Raw genomic sequence first — 14,779 nt, forward strand, 5'->3', positions numbered from 1 at the left:
CAACAAGTGCTTCACCCATTGAGCCATCTCCCTGGCCAGCAGTTTTCTAACAGAACAGTTCTGGATCGCTTGCCCCAGGAAATGACTATGGGATCAGGCTAGCAGCTGAAGCACTACTAAAACACCTCATCAGAGTTAACTGTTTCGGGTTGGGTGGGATGCTGACAAAACCCCCGGAAGGCCTGTTAAGTCCTGAAAATGCCTAGGAAATGCAAACGAGCGCAGGGTCGGGAATGCGAAGGAGAGGGAGGGCGAAAGACACTAGATGATGCGCTGCAGCGTGCACACTGCACCAAGCTAGATAACTGCAAAAGAGGCAGTGTTGCTAGCACATCAGCTCAGCAGGAAACCCCCTCAGGACGAGTCCCGGAGGACAGACACGCACCAGGTCTGAAGTCATGCCCCCACTGGCTGCAGCAGTGAACCTCATCCACCGCGATCCGAGCCAGCCTCCTCGCCTCGTAGGCTTTCTCTAGTTTCGACATAAACATTTTGCTTTTCGCTATCTTCTCAGGAGTCACATAAATCAGTTTTAATTGCGAGTTCTTATTCACCATTTCGGCATGAACCCATTTCACATGCTCCTAATAAAAGGCAAAACAGACAATCAGAGAAGAATTAGGCTGGCATACTCCTTAGTGAGTGAGAAATGAGGATTTATTACTGAAAAGCAACGGCCCAGGGCTTGAAGAAGCAGATGTCGGCTTGTTAAAATGGAAGCCACGGCCCTGGACTAACCCACACACCAGCTGTGTGAACCTTATTGTAGTCCCAACACCCAAGTGCTGACAGTGAAGCCGCGGCCACTTGGCAAAAAAAGGGAAAAAATGAGCATGAAGAGCTTCTTCAGTAGAGAATACGTGTTCTCAGAGGCATAATTTACCCCCAAATGTAAGCCGAATGCAGCAGTTAGGGTCACAACGGTAATTATATTTATAATTATACACCTGTGAACAAAAAATATTTCGCTATTTTAATTAAGCTATCAATAGAATCTACCCAAATACAAAACTTGGGTCTATAAAGCATCAAATGTTTAGCATTAAATATTTTAGATGTAATGGTGTGACTGCTGTACTGAGCTTCTTTTTAATTGTATACAGGGGCCTCCAAGATGGTTCTGTGGATAAATACACCTGCTGCCAAACCTGAAAACCTGAGTCTGTGCCTCAGGACTGGCACGGTGGAAGAAGAGAACCAACTTCTGTGAGCTGTCCTCTGACCTCCACACATGCACTATGGCATGCATATGTACACACACACATACACAAAGAAATTTCTAATTAAAACATGCAGCCTGGAATTTGTTCACATGCATAAACCAAGGGGAGTGGGGTACAGATGGAAGGACTCTGGGGTACAGATTGAAGGACTCTGGGTACAGATGGAAGGACTCTGGCCACACACTGGTAAATGTCAATACTGATAGGGAGGACAAGTTGCTGCAGCTCCTGATATAAGTAGCTAAAGCTTATCAAAGGCAACACAGCTGCAGCTCAGACTCCCACTTCAATGAAGAGTTTAAATTCAAAAATCAAAACACAGACACATACCTTAGAACTAGAAGCATTTAACATGGTAGCTGAAACTCCTAACTGTTTTAAAACCATTAGTTGGTCTTCCATGAGAGAGATCAGTGGGCAAATCACAAGCGTAAACCCTGAAGAGAAAAACAAGATCTTCTTTCAGCTCCAGCTACACAAAGGGCTGCACCTTTCATTTCCGGCTCAGACGATCTCCAGTGTGGACTCATCAACATAGTAACTATCACTTAACTTCATTAATAAGAGAGACGGGAATAAAGAAATTACCAAATAGGGTGACTACAGGCCAAATAAATATAAAATAAAACATAATCCACCCTTATGCAATTCTATGAAAATTGACTTTTAATGTTTTGAATTTGTTATGTTCAACAATCAGTATTAGAAATCAAAGTCAGGTCAAATACTAAACAGATGCATCAGGGAAAATCATTTCAAAGCTCCCTTAGAGAGCAGAGCAGATGGGACTGTTCAGAACAACAGGTGCGTGAGCATGAGTCTCCTACTTTCTTTAAAGAGAGATGCATTTCTTTATTTCATATGTGTGTGTGCCCGAGTGTATGCATGTGAACCATGTGCAGGCAGGCAGGTATGAGCTGCCAATGTGGGTGCTGGGAACTGAACCCGGGTCCTCTGAAAGAACAGCCAAGTGCTCTTAATGACTGAGCCATCTGTCCAGCACAGGTCTTCTACTTCTCACACCAGATCAACTCAGCCTGAGCAGAAAGCAGCGACACAGTCGAACAGCGAGTGAGAAAATAGTGCTCATATAATCTGTGCGCTCTCTCTCTCTCTCTCTCTCTCTCTCTCTCTCTCTCTCTCAGCTACCCCACACTGTTAAAATGACATTGCTTTACTTTGCATTTCTTCCATTTGCTCTTTACAATAATCTCAGGCAGAGGAGACAGGCTTAGGTGCACATATTCAAATGGGGACTGTATCAGGGGTCTCGCCCCGTCAGTCATGGTCTTTCCCACACTTTCACCTCCTCTTTCATTACAGGCACCCACTCAGTACACTTCAACATGGTCATGTCTCATCTTTCAGATGTCACCGTCAGCTGCTGTGGTCTGAATATTGAGACCCGTGAAAACCTTATGTTGGAACCTAATGCACAGTGTGATGGAACTAAAAGGTGCAGCTTTGGGAAGTCAAGAAGGAAGAGCCTGGGATCAGTGCCCGTATAAAGAAAGATGAAGAGATTCCTGCTCCTTTCGTGATGTGAGGGTGAAGCGAGAAGTTGCCGTGTCTGATGCAGGTCCACTAGTAGCCACTACCTTGGCTGCCACCTTGACACTGGCCTCCCCGGGCTCCAGAACTGTGAGCAATAAACATTCTAACATGCTATTCATAAATTCCCCAGTCTAAGATATTCTGTTATAGCAGATCAAACAGGCTAAAAAAACACCTAGGTTAAGGCTTTCTCTTCTTTCCTGCATAGCCATTCTCCAAAGAGTGCCTCATACTCAGTCCCTACTCACTTCCAAACCACTGCTATTTGGTTCCCCCAAATTTCCTCCTGACATTCCTAGCCAAGGTCAAGGATTAGTCCTTAACCTAATGGAACATTTAAGTCCTTATTTTATTTGACCTTTCGCTAACAGACATCACTGGTGACCAGTCCCTCCCTGGGCTGTTCCCCTCCCACACTCTTCCCTTCCCAAACTGCTCCCCTCCTGGGCTGCTCCCCTCTCTGCCTCATCACTCTCATCATCCCTGCAAGCTCCTCCTTCCTAGTCTACTTCATGCATTTCTGGGCTCATGCCATGTAGATGACACCACTGGAGGGCATCTCTACGCTGACAGCCTCCACTCACCTAACTCAAATCTATCCCACCCACACCTAAGATCCACACATCCTCCCACTCACAGGACAGCTTCACCCGCATGTCCTTTAAGCATCAGAAATCCTAGACGCCCAAAACTGCACTCACCATCATCATCTCCATTCCTGAATAAGTCCCTTGTAACACAGTTCAGCCAATAACTTCTATCAATGTAGAGACAAATAAAATAACACCAAAACCCCTGTCTGATTAGAAATGATGTCTAGTCCCTGAAACCTACACATACCATCTGAGCACAGTGCTGGTAACTGGTAGCATAAGCTCTTGCCACCTCCGGTGGGCATCACAAGAAATACTTCCTTCCCAGCCATTGTGACATTGATGGTTTCCAGCTGAAGTGGCCTGAACTTCTGCAGCTTAAAGACATTTTGCAGAACATCTTTAACTTTTCCAGACCATGGAAAATCTAGAAAAAGAAAGAGAAGCTAAATATATTAGACTCATCAGGAGTGTAAGTTAGATATGAATGCAAATGGTCATTTTCATAAAACAATACAGAATATACATGAATCGCTATTCAGGAATCACTCAAGTTATATAATAACAATCCCGTGATTAGTATAACTCAATAAGTAGGCAAAGCAAAGGCAACTTAAGTGAAGTACAGTTAGTGCATCAGAAAAAAGGGAACATCTGCCAGTTGTTGAATTAACCCCCACACAAGAGAAAGGCACTCAGGTATCTGAAATGGTCTGAATACTGACTAGAGAATACACAGTACCCTAAAATCTCACACTCAAATGAACTTAAAAATCTGGAATTTTTTGTGGTGTATATCTTGTGTTTAGAAAACCATACTGGATTTTGTTGGAAAATCTCAACAAAAGAACTATAATTCCTTCTAATATACTATTAAAATTAGTAATATGATGTTTCATTAAAGATTTTAATATCTTTTATTTTTATTTTATATGTGTGAGCATTTTGCCTGCATGTATCTAAGTGTACCATGTGTGTGCAAACCCACAGAGGCCAGAAGAAGCCATCAGATCCCTTGGACTGGAGCTACAGACATTGTTAGCCATCTTGTGGATGCTGGGAACCGAACCTGGGTCCTCTGCAAGAGTAGTCAGTGCTCTTAACCACTGAGTCACCTCTCCAGCTCCTGTTTCAAGATTTTAAATTAAGAATTTGACTGACTTGTTTTTGTTGTTTCTGTAAAGGTTAGAAAATCTAGCTAATGTCTTATTTTCCAGGCACTGGCTATTTGTACCAGAACCATATGAGGGAAAAATAAAGCCCCACAAGAAAAGTCTAACTCAAAAATGCCACAGCACATGGAACAGTTTGCTCTGCCTGTACGTTCCCGTTCCCCCAAGATCCAGTTTTATCCCTTGAACACCGATTCATGCAGTGACTTAATTCTAGACTAAAGAAAGGAAAAACAAAACTCGCACAGAAAAGGCTGTAGCAAACCTTCTTTATTCCACGCGGCGGGTGAAGAGTCGCAGTCGTTGCTCGCCCCAGCGTCAGAATCCTCTAATTGCTGCTTGATTCTCCTCGTCAGGGCTGACTTTCTCTGAAGGAGCTCGTGCTGTCGTTCTGTAAGCTCCTGGATTTGGATGTCTACTGCATGGAGCTCATTGGTTACAGACTCCAGTTCCTCCGTCAGAGCTACAGGGTGGGGCATAAAATGACAAGGCAGAGGGGCAAGTTTAGGTTCCCTTTGATCTCTGCATGTTACTCACATCTAAGCAGAGTGGCAGAGGGGTTAAGAACGTGTTTGGAGTCACACAGACGTGGGTTCAGTCTCAGGCCCTCCTCTTACCTGCTACGTGATCCCCATGAGATACTTCCCAGCCTCCCACTTTCCCCTTCTATAAAATGTGGATAACATATAATTGTTAGTCATAGTTCTGTTAGGAAGAGGTAAGTAAGATGCCATAAAGGAAGTTCCTGACACAGGACCTGGCGTGTAACTTAGTGTTTAATGAATGACAGCTGTTATTATATTCCAGAGGACTGTCCAACAGCTTACTGTCAAAAAAAAAAAAAAAAAAAAAAACCCACGAGACTGGGAAGCAAAATAAAGCTAATCACCTAATGCTAATCACCTAATTACTGAGCTACAACCGCATGACTTGCTAATCGCAAACAAGATGATGGACACACAGAATGAAACAGAGTGCTGCTGGAAATGGCCTGACGATCCCACAGTAACCAGTCTACTGATTGTATGGTTCATCTAGTAAAACCAAGCATTAATCCAAGTATTAGTCCAAAGTCAAAGTCAGATTCTTTTTGATTCCACATCAACGGAAGCTAGGAAAAACTGAAAGAAGAGCGCTAACACATCCGCCTGTGGTGATCTACGTAGTTTTGTTGTCTCATTGGGGGCCGAAATCATGTGGTTATGACCTGAAAGTGGAGGGAGGGAGCTGTCTGGCTCGTACTGGACAGCAGCTCAGACATGTCAGGGATGTGCTGGCTCACCTGCTGGCATGGGTCAGCAGCCAGCTGCTGCAGTACCTGCTCAATCTCTGTGGAGCAGCAAGTTGGCCTGAAACTTCTCTGTATTCCTGGAAATTTTAGTAAGTTTATTTGCTACTGTCTATGCTGAGGCTCCAGCACCCTGGAAATCAGAAGCCTGGCACAGCCCAGTGAGAGCCAGACGGGGTTCACGCTGTCCTCCAAAGTTCTAGCTTGTCCTTACAGGACACAGCTCCCCCATGCATCCTTACTGGCCCATGCTTCACAACCATCTCCCTTCCCCGCTGTTGGTGCTGCTAACGAGGCACAATTGCTTACCCAGCTCCCATGATCATGATGGGCTAATCCCTGTACTCAAGTCTTAGAGCTCCTTCACTGTTCTATCCTAGCAGTGCTGGAGCTTGAGCCGAGGGCCTCATGTACGCCAGACAAGCTCTCCACCACTGTGCTACAGACCAAGGCTTCATGACATTCTGACACAAGGTCTCACTGTGTTGCCCAGGCTGGCTTTGAACTCACGCCACAGCTCAAGCAGGTCTCGACTTGCAGTCCTCCTGCCTGAACTCCAAGTGCTGCGATTACAGGTTTGTGACACCGCACGTGGCTGCCACTCTCTACAGAGCGCTACTACCTTCCTTTTGAAAACAACGGCGCTTGCTCCTGAGCCTTCCTAGAAGCTGAGTTACCTTGCAGCCTGGGCTTCCTCCCTTCAGCCCATCCGCTCCTAAGGCAGACGGCCATCACCTCAAGGGAAGCAGTACACGCAGTGAGCTCACACAGTTCTCAGTGAAGCAAGGGCTGAGCAAGGAGCCCAAAAGCTTGAGGAGGGTCCCACGCTACCCTGCCTTGCCAACCTGAACCGATGTCGGAGCTCCTTCCACCCCATCCATATTATTAGACTGAAGAAGACAAAGATGCTGGCCTGATGGACAGAAGATTCTGCATGACACACTGGCCCTGTCTGAAAATGAACAGCCAGAGTGCTGCAGGGGGCTGAGGACCAGGAAGGAAGAGAGCAATCTGCAGCTCTTCACACAGTGCACATGGATGCCCTTTGCCAGAGGACAGATTCACACTAATCCATTGGTGATGAATAGATCAGCAGGATGGTCTGGCAGGATGGATGGGTCTTTGGCAGTGAATGGATCAGCAGGAGGGTCTGGCAGGATGGTTAGGATTTTGGCAAGAAGACTGGAAAGTGGTGGAAGGGCCAGGGAGGAGCTCTGCAGGGGCAGAGTGGGAAGATGCTCGTGCCCCATGTGAATGCTCACCAACAATAACCTCCACAGAGACACCCTAATTAATCAGGCAGACAAAACATTCCGGACATTAGCAGCCTCATTCCTTGCCAACCCATACTTGTCCAAGAACAAGGTCAGGAACAAAGTGCCCAAGTTAGAGCACCACTGACTTCCACTAACTGAGAGTAATCTGGCTATACATGTAGGCGAGTGCCCAACTGGAAGTCAGCTCATACCAACCTCGACTCTCTGCTATGGCACCATTCTCTAGGGAAGCCCAGATGCTTGGTGGCAGGCTGATGTGCTATTAGAACGTTCTATGATGAAAGTGTCTCACTGATGTAGACACTTGCGCTGCACCTGGGCTTGCCTCTCCTGACAGCAATGCTTCAGGAAAACTACCTTCCTTCACATACAAACGACATTATGGACCATCTTCATATTCTACACCAAACTACATCTAAGCAAAGCAAGTGAAGTGTAACAGAATCGTGTCAGGGAAGTCACTGGTCCACCCACATCCCTCAACATCCAGATGCAGCTGGCCTGAGAGAATAGAGTGGCATTTCAACGACTTGGTGATGGTGCAAGCTGGACAGCGAAGTACGCTCCTAGACACGGGGTGCTATCAGTGAGCACTGACACTTCTCCCTCAGCTGCAAGTGGCCACAGAAGCACCATAGAAACGGCAGTGGCCATCTTACCCTGCCCTTGAGTAATCCACTAGTCAAGCTCATTACTCACCTCGAGAAATCCACTAGTCAGGTTCATGTTGCTCACACCTCACTTGGACTTGGTGATCTTCAGGTTCGAGGTATCAAGGAAGAAATGCTTCTAGCAGGAAAAAGCAATGGTCCCCCTAAACTGGTAGCTGAATACCTGTGCTTGGGCACTAGTAAGTTGGCAGAAAGGGGGTCGCTGAGTTGGCTGGGGAAAGTGATCCTGTCTACTCAAGGGAAACTGGATTGCTATTACACAAGAGAGGTAAGGCGAGTCTGGAATGGGGGATCTGCTAGGGTGCCTCCCACCAGTCCCATAGCCTGTGGTTAAATCGATTAGAAAATTACAGTAACCAACTATAACAAGCATACTGCTAAGTAAGCCTTCACCTGGAAAGAACCCACAACCAGTTAGGATGCTTGCCGAGTGCAAACCATGTGGAGCTGGAAATGAAGAGGGTGGTTCTAAATACCAACTGCAGCATGTGACCAGCTGAGAGATGGTAACTGGATGACTTATCTGTCTCCTTCATTTGTCTCTGCCCATATGTCAGCCTCCTGGCTTTGTATATGGTTTTTCTTAGTCCCTCTCCTGTTTCCTACACATCTAACATAAAACGTGCTAATAGTAGTTAACCAGGATGCCAAGATGGAAGTTCAAAATTTTCCAGGAGGATGTGATTTAGTAAAAACAAGGGCTGAAAATCACACAAAATGAATCAAGAGAGCCAGTGCTATCCTTGGGGAGGTCCATGCCCATCCAGCTGTGCAAGGGAGAGCTGAGCCACCCTGGGAGAAGCGTGATTGCATTTAAATATGACAGAAGTCAAGTGGGCAAGAGGTGGAGTCCAGTAGATTTGTGCTGTGCTAACTTAGCTAAGCTAGAACTACAGTTCCCAGAATTGACCTCCCCTGAACAGGTCTAGGTTAGGTTTATACAAGAGAACCCTGCTAGAGACTTAGAAGTGAAATAGAAAATCACACTTTCTGTATTTATGGTCAGTGTAAGATCTGGGCTGGTAACCTGGACATCAGACAGCAGCAGGGCCCGGGACTCTAACTGTGCTAGAGCACCTTGAGAAAGAAAGCAGTCGGCCTGAGGGACCTCCAGAGCCTCTCTTGGCCCCTCTGAACGTTCAGCAGGTTGTGTGCAATGCCTTGGATGCTCAGCACTCTGCCCATTTTCTATGCCTCTTTTCCCTCGACCTGCTGGCTCTACTAACCCAAGGCCAAGTGTCAAACACAAGACAACACACACAGCATAAGTGCAACCAGTCCCCACAGTCAGGTAAGAGTCAATCCCTGCAGTAAATCCTGTACAGCAGCCAAGTGCTTCTGCTTCACTGATCAAACTCTACTTGATACAGGTATCACATCACCCCCAGCAGTGAGTGGACACCAATAGACTTTACAGAGAATCCTGGTGGGCTAAGAATGGGAGAAGCCCAGCCACTCACAGTCCAGGTATTTAGACAAACTTACTCAAAGTTACACCGTTTTTTAATTTTTTAACTAGAATTTTTTCAATTTTCATACAATATAATTTGATGGTCTCTAGATTCCCCTCCCTTATCCATACCTCCTCTTATTGGCCCCTGCCCAATTTAATGTACTCTATTAATATTATTAGTATATTAATAATATACTAATAAGGCCCATAGAGTCCAATTTATGTCCCCAAACACACTTCAGTGTGGGTTCCTCCACTGGAGTCCAGTTAACCTGCCAAGAGTCCCATCTTTGAAAGAGATTGTCTCTCCCCTCCCAGAAGCCATTGGTTGCCATAATTTCCTTATGCTGGGTTCCTCATGTCTATGCTGAGATTTTGTCTGGTTTGAGCTTGCATAAACTTGTGCACGCTGTTACCAGTGCTGTGAATTCATGTGAGTAAATGACCCGCTGTCTGAAGAGCTCTGAATCCTTGAAAGTTGCACCATTTCTTTTTTAAATATTTTTATTTTATATGTATGAATGTATGGTCGTGTAATTCCCAAGAAGGCCAGAAGAGGATATCAGATCCCCTGGAACTGGAGTTACATATGGTTGTTATCTGCCATGTGGGTGTTGGGAATCAAACCCAGGTCCTCTGTAAGAGCAGCCAGTGCTCTTAACCTCTAAGCCATCTCTCCAGCCCCAAGTTACACCCTTTCTAATGCTAGCCTGCACAACGCAAGTTACAGGAGGTGAGATTAAACATCAAGTGAAGGACTTCTGCAGTCCACACTGGTGCTCGGGGCATATGGCTGCTACTTCACTGCAGAGCATGCTGAGCTGAGTGAGGGAAGACTCTTGTGGTCTAAGTTTATGTTGATGTATGGAAGCTTTCATTCTTCAGAAACAGCAGATTGTTCTAGAAATATCTCAGACTAAATGGACAATGAAAGCGATTTTCTTCTAAAGAAGCCATCAGATACAAAGCAATTTCAAGGAGGCATTTCAAGTATGACAACACTGTTAGAACAACAGAAGAGAAGGTAGGTTTATTTATAAAGGGCACAACTTCCAGTGTATCTGTTTATTTGGTTACTTTAAATCATACCCCATCCGTAGATCTTGAAGTCTTGATAAGTAAGATAACATATGGAAGGCAAAATCTGCCAAACTGAACAGCTGTCCAGCAACATCTGGTACAGAAGTCTCACTTTTGTCACATAGTAGACTACTTTGGTAAGCATTTAATACAAATGTTACCAACAAGTAAGCTTCATCAGATGAAAACAGGACCTGAGACAAAGCCCAAAGCTTCCATCATTGTCTAATCACACTACACCTAAATAAACTGTAACAAGTTGTGTATTTGTGCGTGATGGGTGGTATCTCATACTGAAGGAAAGCATTTCTGAGTGTTTTTCTAAAACGAACCCAATCCTGTTACCCAACATGCAGAGGCAGTATGCAACAAAGGCCATATTCACTATACCACAGAAAAGACAGGACAACGATCATAAGTTCATTGCCCTTGTGAACCTTCTGTTAACCTGATAGAACTAAAAGGATGGCCAGCAAAATGGCTCAGTAGTGTCCTAGCTAGCTTTCTGTTGCTGTGATAAAACATTCTGACCAAAACCAAACTGGGGAGGAAATGGTTTATTACATCTCACACTTCCAAGGCACAGTCCATCTTTGAGGGACATCAGGCAGGAACTCACGGCAGGAACCTGGAGGCAGGAACTGTAGCACAAACCATGGAGGAACTCTCCTTACTGGCTTGCTCTTCTGACCTATGCTCAGTCTGCTCTCTTATACAATGCAGGGCCACCTGGCTAGGAGTGGCACCACTCACAGTGGGCTGGGCCCTCCTGTAATCACTCCAATCATGAAAATGCCTCACAGACATGCCCACAGGCCAATCCAATAGGGGAAGTTCCCCAATTGAGGTTCCCTCTTCCCAGGGGTGTCAAGCTGGCAACCTAAGTGAACCATAACAGTTGCCTCCCCTGCCTGATTCAATTGAATTTGATCCCCCAAAAGCCACAGTGAAAAGAGAGAAGTGACTTCAGAAAAATATTCTCCGACCTTGAAACATGCTGTGGTACACATCTCCTGCCCCCCCAACACACACTAATGAATAAATAATTTCTAAGAGAATTGTAAGGAGGAACTTACACATTTCTACACCAAAGTGTTTATCAAAATTATCCATAGTTGTCAAAAGATTTAAAAAAAAATCCCAAACTCAAGTGATCCTCAGTATGAGTGGATAAACAAAATGTAAAACATACATAGAATGGAACATTATCAGCCTTAAAAGGAATGACATTTCGACACTTTATCTTGAAGGCATTCTACACGAAGTACACCAGACACAAAAGGACACATATAATTAAAAAGTCAAGTTCAGAGACAGAAAGGCCAAGAGTAACTCTCAGGGTTTGGGGAAGAGGAAGTGATGAGAAGCTCTGGTGGACTAGCATTCAGTCTGGGATGATGCAAAGGCTCTGGAGGTGCACAGTGGTGATGGTTACAGAGCAAGAATGCCCTTAGTGTCAATGACCTGTCCACTTACTAACAGTTAAATGATCAATTTTGTTGTGCATATTTTAGCATAATAAAACAGCTGAAAATCTAGAATCAGAATTTTAAAAACTTCTTTTTTTGACCAAAGGGCACAGGATTCAAAATAGAACTGAGGGAAGTACAAAGAACAGCTACATCCACTAACCTGAAACAGACGCCATTCTACAGCTGACCTGGAGATCCGACTGCTTTCTAAAATGAAAGAACAAAGACAGCCACGTTGTTTTTTATAATACTGTTTGGGCTGGTAACGTCCTGCTTAACATGCACAGGTGTTAGTGCTTAAGCAAGGGGGACACCCTCAAAGGCAGATTCCTGTGCTGATACACTTTGGAAAAAAATTTTGATTTATGCTTTTTTTTTTTTTTTTGAGACAGGGTCTCCCTGTAGCTCCAGCTGTCCTGAAACTCACTATGTAAACCAGGCTGGCCTTGAACTCATAGAGATCCACCTGCCTCTGCCTCCCGAGTGCTGGGATTAAAGGTGTGCACCACCACACCCGGCCGATTTATGTATTTTATGTATATGAATGTTTTGCCTGCATATATGCAAGTGCACCACATGCATGCAATGTCTTTGGAAGCCAGAAGAGGGCATCAGATTCCCCTGGAACTGGACTTACAGTTAGCTGCCACAGAGATGCTGAGAACCAAACCCCAGTCCTCTGTGTGACTGGCCAGTGCTCTTAATTGCTGAGCCATCTCTCTGGCCCCTGGTGTTAATACACTTCCAAAATATTCTTTAATGTCAGCTAAAACTTGATGGTGCAAACTGGATATGTGTAGGAGTGTACACGTCCCAATGTGCCTCCCCCATATGAATATGTATAGGCCTCCCTAATAAATTTCGTTTGTTTGGAAGGAGCATGGTTTTGCAAATAATTCCCAGATAATAAATCCTTCTCCACTCTTTTGTATTTTGGGCTCTGCTTATTTTGGCTTGGTATTCACAGCCATGCAAACCCACTGTGGTGAGTTACACAGAGTCATGACTTTAATCTCCAGCACCACAAAAACAAAAAAGCAAACAAAACCAATACTACTGACAATGTTTAATCAATGACAACCTGTCAATATTATGAACACAAAAGGAAAACAAATTATACATTGTAACCACATTTCAAGAATACATGGTTCTTCCTACAGTAGTTTTATTTTTTTAATCCCCTAGATATTGGTGGTAAAAGAATGTCAACACCACAGATGGAAAGAGATGCAGACAAAAGACCAAAATAGTAAACAGATCTACCACCAGGTTCACGTGTACTTTAGCAAATGGCACACCTTGTTTCCTCTAAGCCTTTTCTCTGCCTTAAAAACTGTGATGAGGGCTGGAAAGATGGCTCAGTGGTTAAGAACACCCACCGGTTGTTCTTGCAGAAGGCCTGGATTCAAATCCCAGCACCCACATGGCAGCTAACAACTGTCCGTAACTCCAGTTCCTGAGGATCTGACTGCCTCTTCTGTCCTCTGCAGGCACTGTATGACATGGGTGCACTTACCTACATGCAGGCAATACTCTGATATACATAAAATAAAAATAAAATATTTTTAAAAAAAAACAAAAAACTGTGATGAAGCCCGGCTTGGTGGTGCAGGCCTTTAGTCCCTACACTTAGGAAGTAGAGGCAGGCAGATCTCTGTGAGAGAAGGATCCATGATCCACACACAGAGTTCAGGTCAGCCAAGGCTACATAGGGAAACTGTCTTAAAAAAAAAAAAAAAAAACCAAAAACTTAACAAAACCCATGTATACATAAAAAGATGGATAGATTCAAATGCCCCAGATTGAGCAAAACACATAAACAAATCAATCATTTAGTATCTTACTAAGCACTTGCTTTAAGGAGCTGTAATTAAATTCATTCTCACGAGAAACTACTGGCCTAAAAGGAATGAATCTGAAAAGGTTCATTTCACACCAGTCTACAGAATTATGCTCTTCCTGTACAAGGTGCAGATGGGCTCAGTCTTTCTTGTCTTGCTTAAATGGTATGGAAGCATCACACCACTAACAGACATTTGGTGGTAGAAGTCAAGGATTTCTCTTTCTTTGTTTTCAAACATCTACTCACTACATCCTGTAGATACAGTGGACGGTAAGGTCCTCTAACAGGGAGAGGCGAATCTCTTCACCTTTGTATCCGAACAGCCAGGCGAAGTGCCCAGTGCACAAATTTACAGAGCCTGAAACAAGCTAACTCTTAAGGATACTATCGATATTCCAACAGCCCCCTACAGGCCCGGTGATTTTAAACGACTTATTTGATTACGCTATCAAAAACATGTCCTTCCAAATTTATGCAATTTTTTTACAGCAAAAGATACCGCAACACAAAACGTATTCAATAGCTATTAAGCTACTAACAAGTCTGTTAATCAAAAGTTTAAGCTAAGCACCCACGGCTATGTCACAGTAGTCATCCACGTGGAAGCAAAATGCCACAGAAGCTCGGCAGGCTACACCAGAGGCACAGCCCTCCTTCTCTAAGACCCGCGTCCGGAAGCTTCGCCAACTTCTAACACCCTCCCTTAGCATGCAGAAAGCAGAGGATGCCCCAGTGGGCCATGGCTGCTGATACACAGGCTTCGGTCGGCCAAGGCTCCTGAATGGAAAAGCCTGGAAGTACAGAGGCCAGCAAGCAGGCACGCGTGCCCTTAAAAACCGAGAACCCGGGGCAGAGCGGCGACCCACGCCCCGTGCTCCCCGGCCAGCGTGGGCTAAGGGACCGGCTCCCCTGAGCGGGAAGACCGTGCCTCACAGCGGCCACCGTGTCTGAGGCTCCCACGCAGGCCGAAGGGACCCGCGACACAGGGTCCGCAGCCCCACGAGCGAGGGACCGGCACCGCCACGCACCTGTCAGCCGTGCCCCAACAAAACCTTCCCGCCACCCGGCCGGCAGCACCCGCCCTTCCGGGTCGGCCCTCGCCACCAATCACAAGCGAGCTCCTTCTCTGATTGGCCGAGAGGCGTGGCCTCCA

The 14,779-nt window shown here is 45.2% G+C and overlaps 1 protein-coding gene across 1 annotated transcript in view; it reads right to left on the reverse strand.

Moving 5' to 3' along the window:
* Window positions 1–14,744, reverse strand: part of Recql (RecQ like helicase) — a 26,709-nt gene extending 11,965 nt beyond the window's left edge. Inside the window, exons 1-6 of the mRNA XM_008851593.2 lie at window positions 14,655–14,744; window positions 11,944–11,990; window positions 4,808–5,005; window positions 3,618–3,797; window positions 1,554–1,660; window positions 386–584 (exon numbers count right to left, since the gene is read on the reverse strand). Of these exons, the coding sequence (XP_008849815.1) occupies window positions 386–584; window positions 1,554–1,660; window positions 3,618–3,797; window positions 4,808–5,005; window positions 11,944–11,959 (700 nt within the window). The 5' untranslated portion in view covers window positions 11,960–11,990; window positions 14,655–14,744. The remainder of the gene's footprint in view (window positions 1–385; window positions 585–1,553; window positions 1,661–3,617; window positions 3,798–4,807; window positions 5,006–11,943; window positions 11,991–14,654) is intronic.
* Window positions 14,745–14,779: the final 35 nt, after the last annotated feature.

Source organism: Nannospalax galili, unplaced genomic scaffold, assembly GCF_000622305.1.
Source record: "Nannospalax galili isolate Female #2095 unplaced genomic scaffold, S.galili_v1.0 scaffold1086, whole genome shotgun sequence".
Lineage (NCBI taxonomy): Eukaryota > Metazoa > Chordata > Mammalia > Rodentia > Spalacidae > Nannospalax > Nannospalax galili.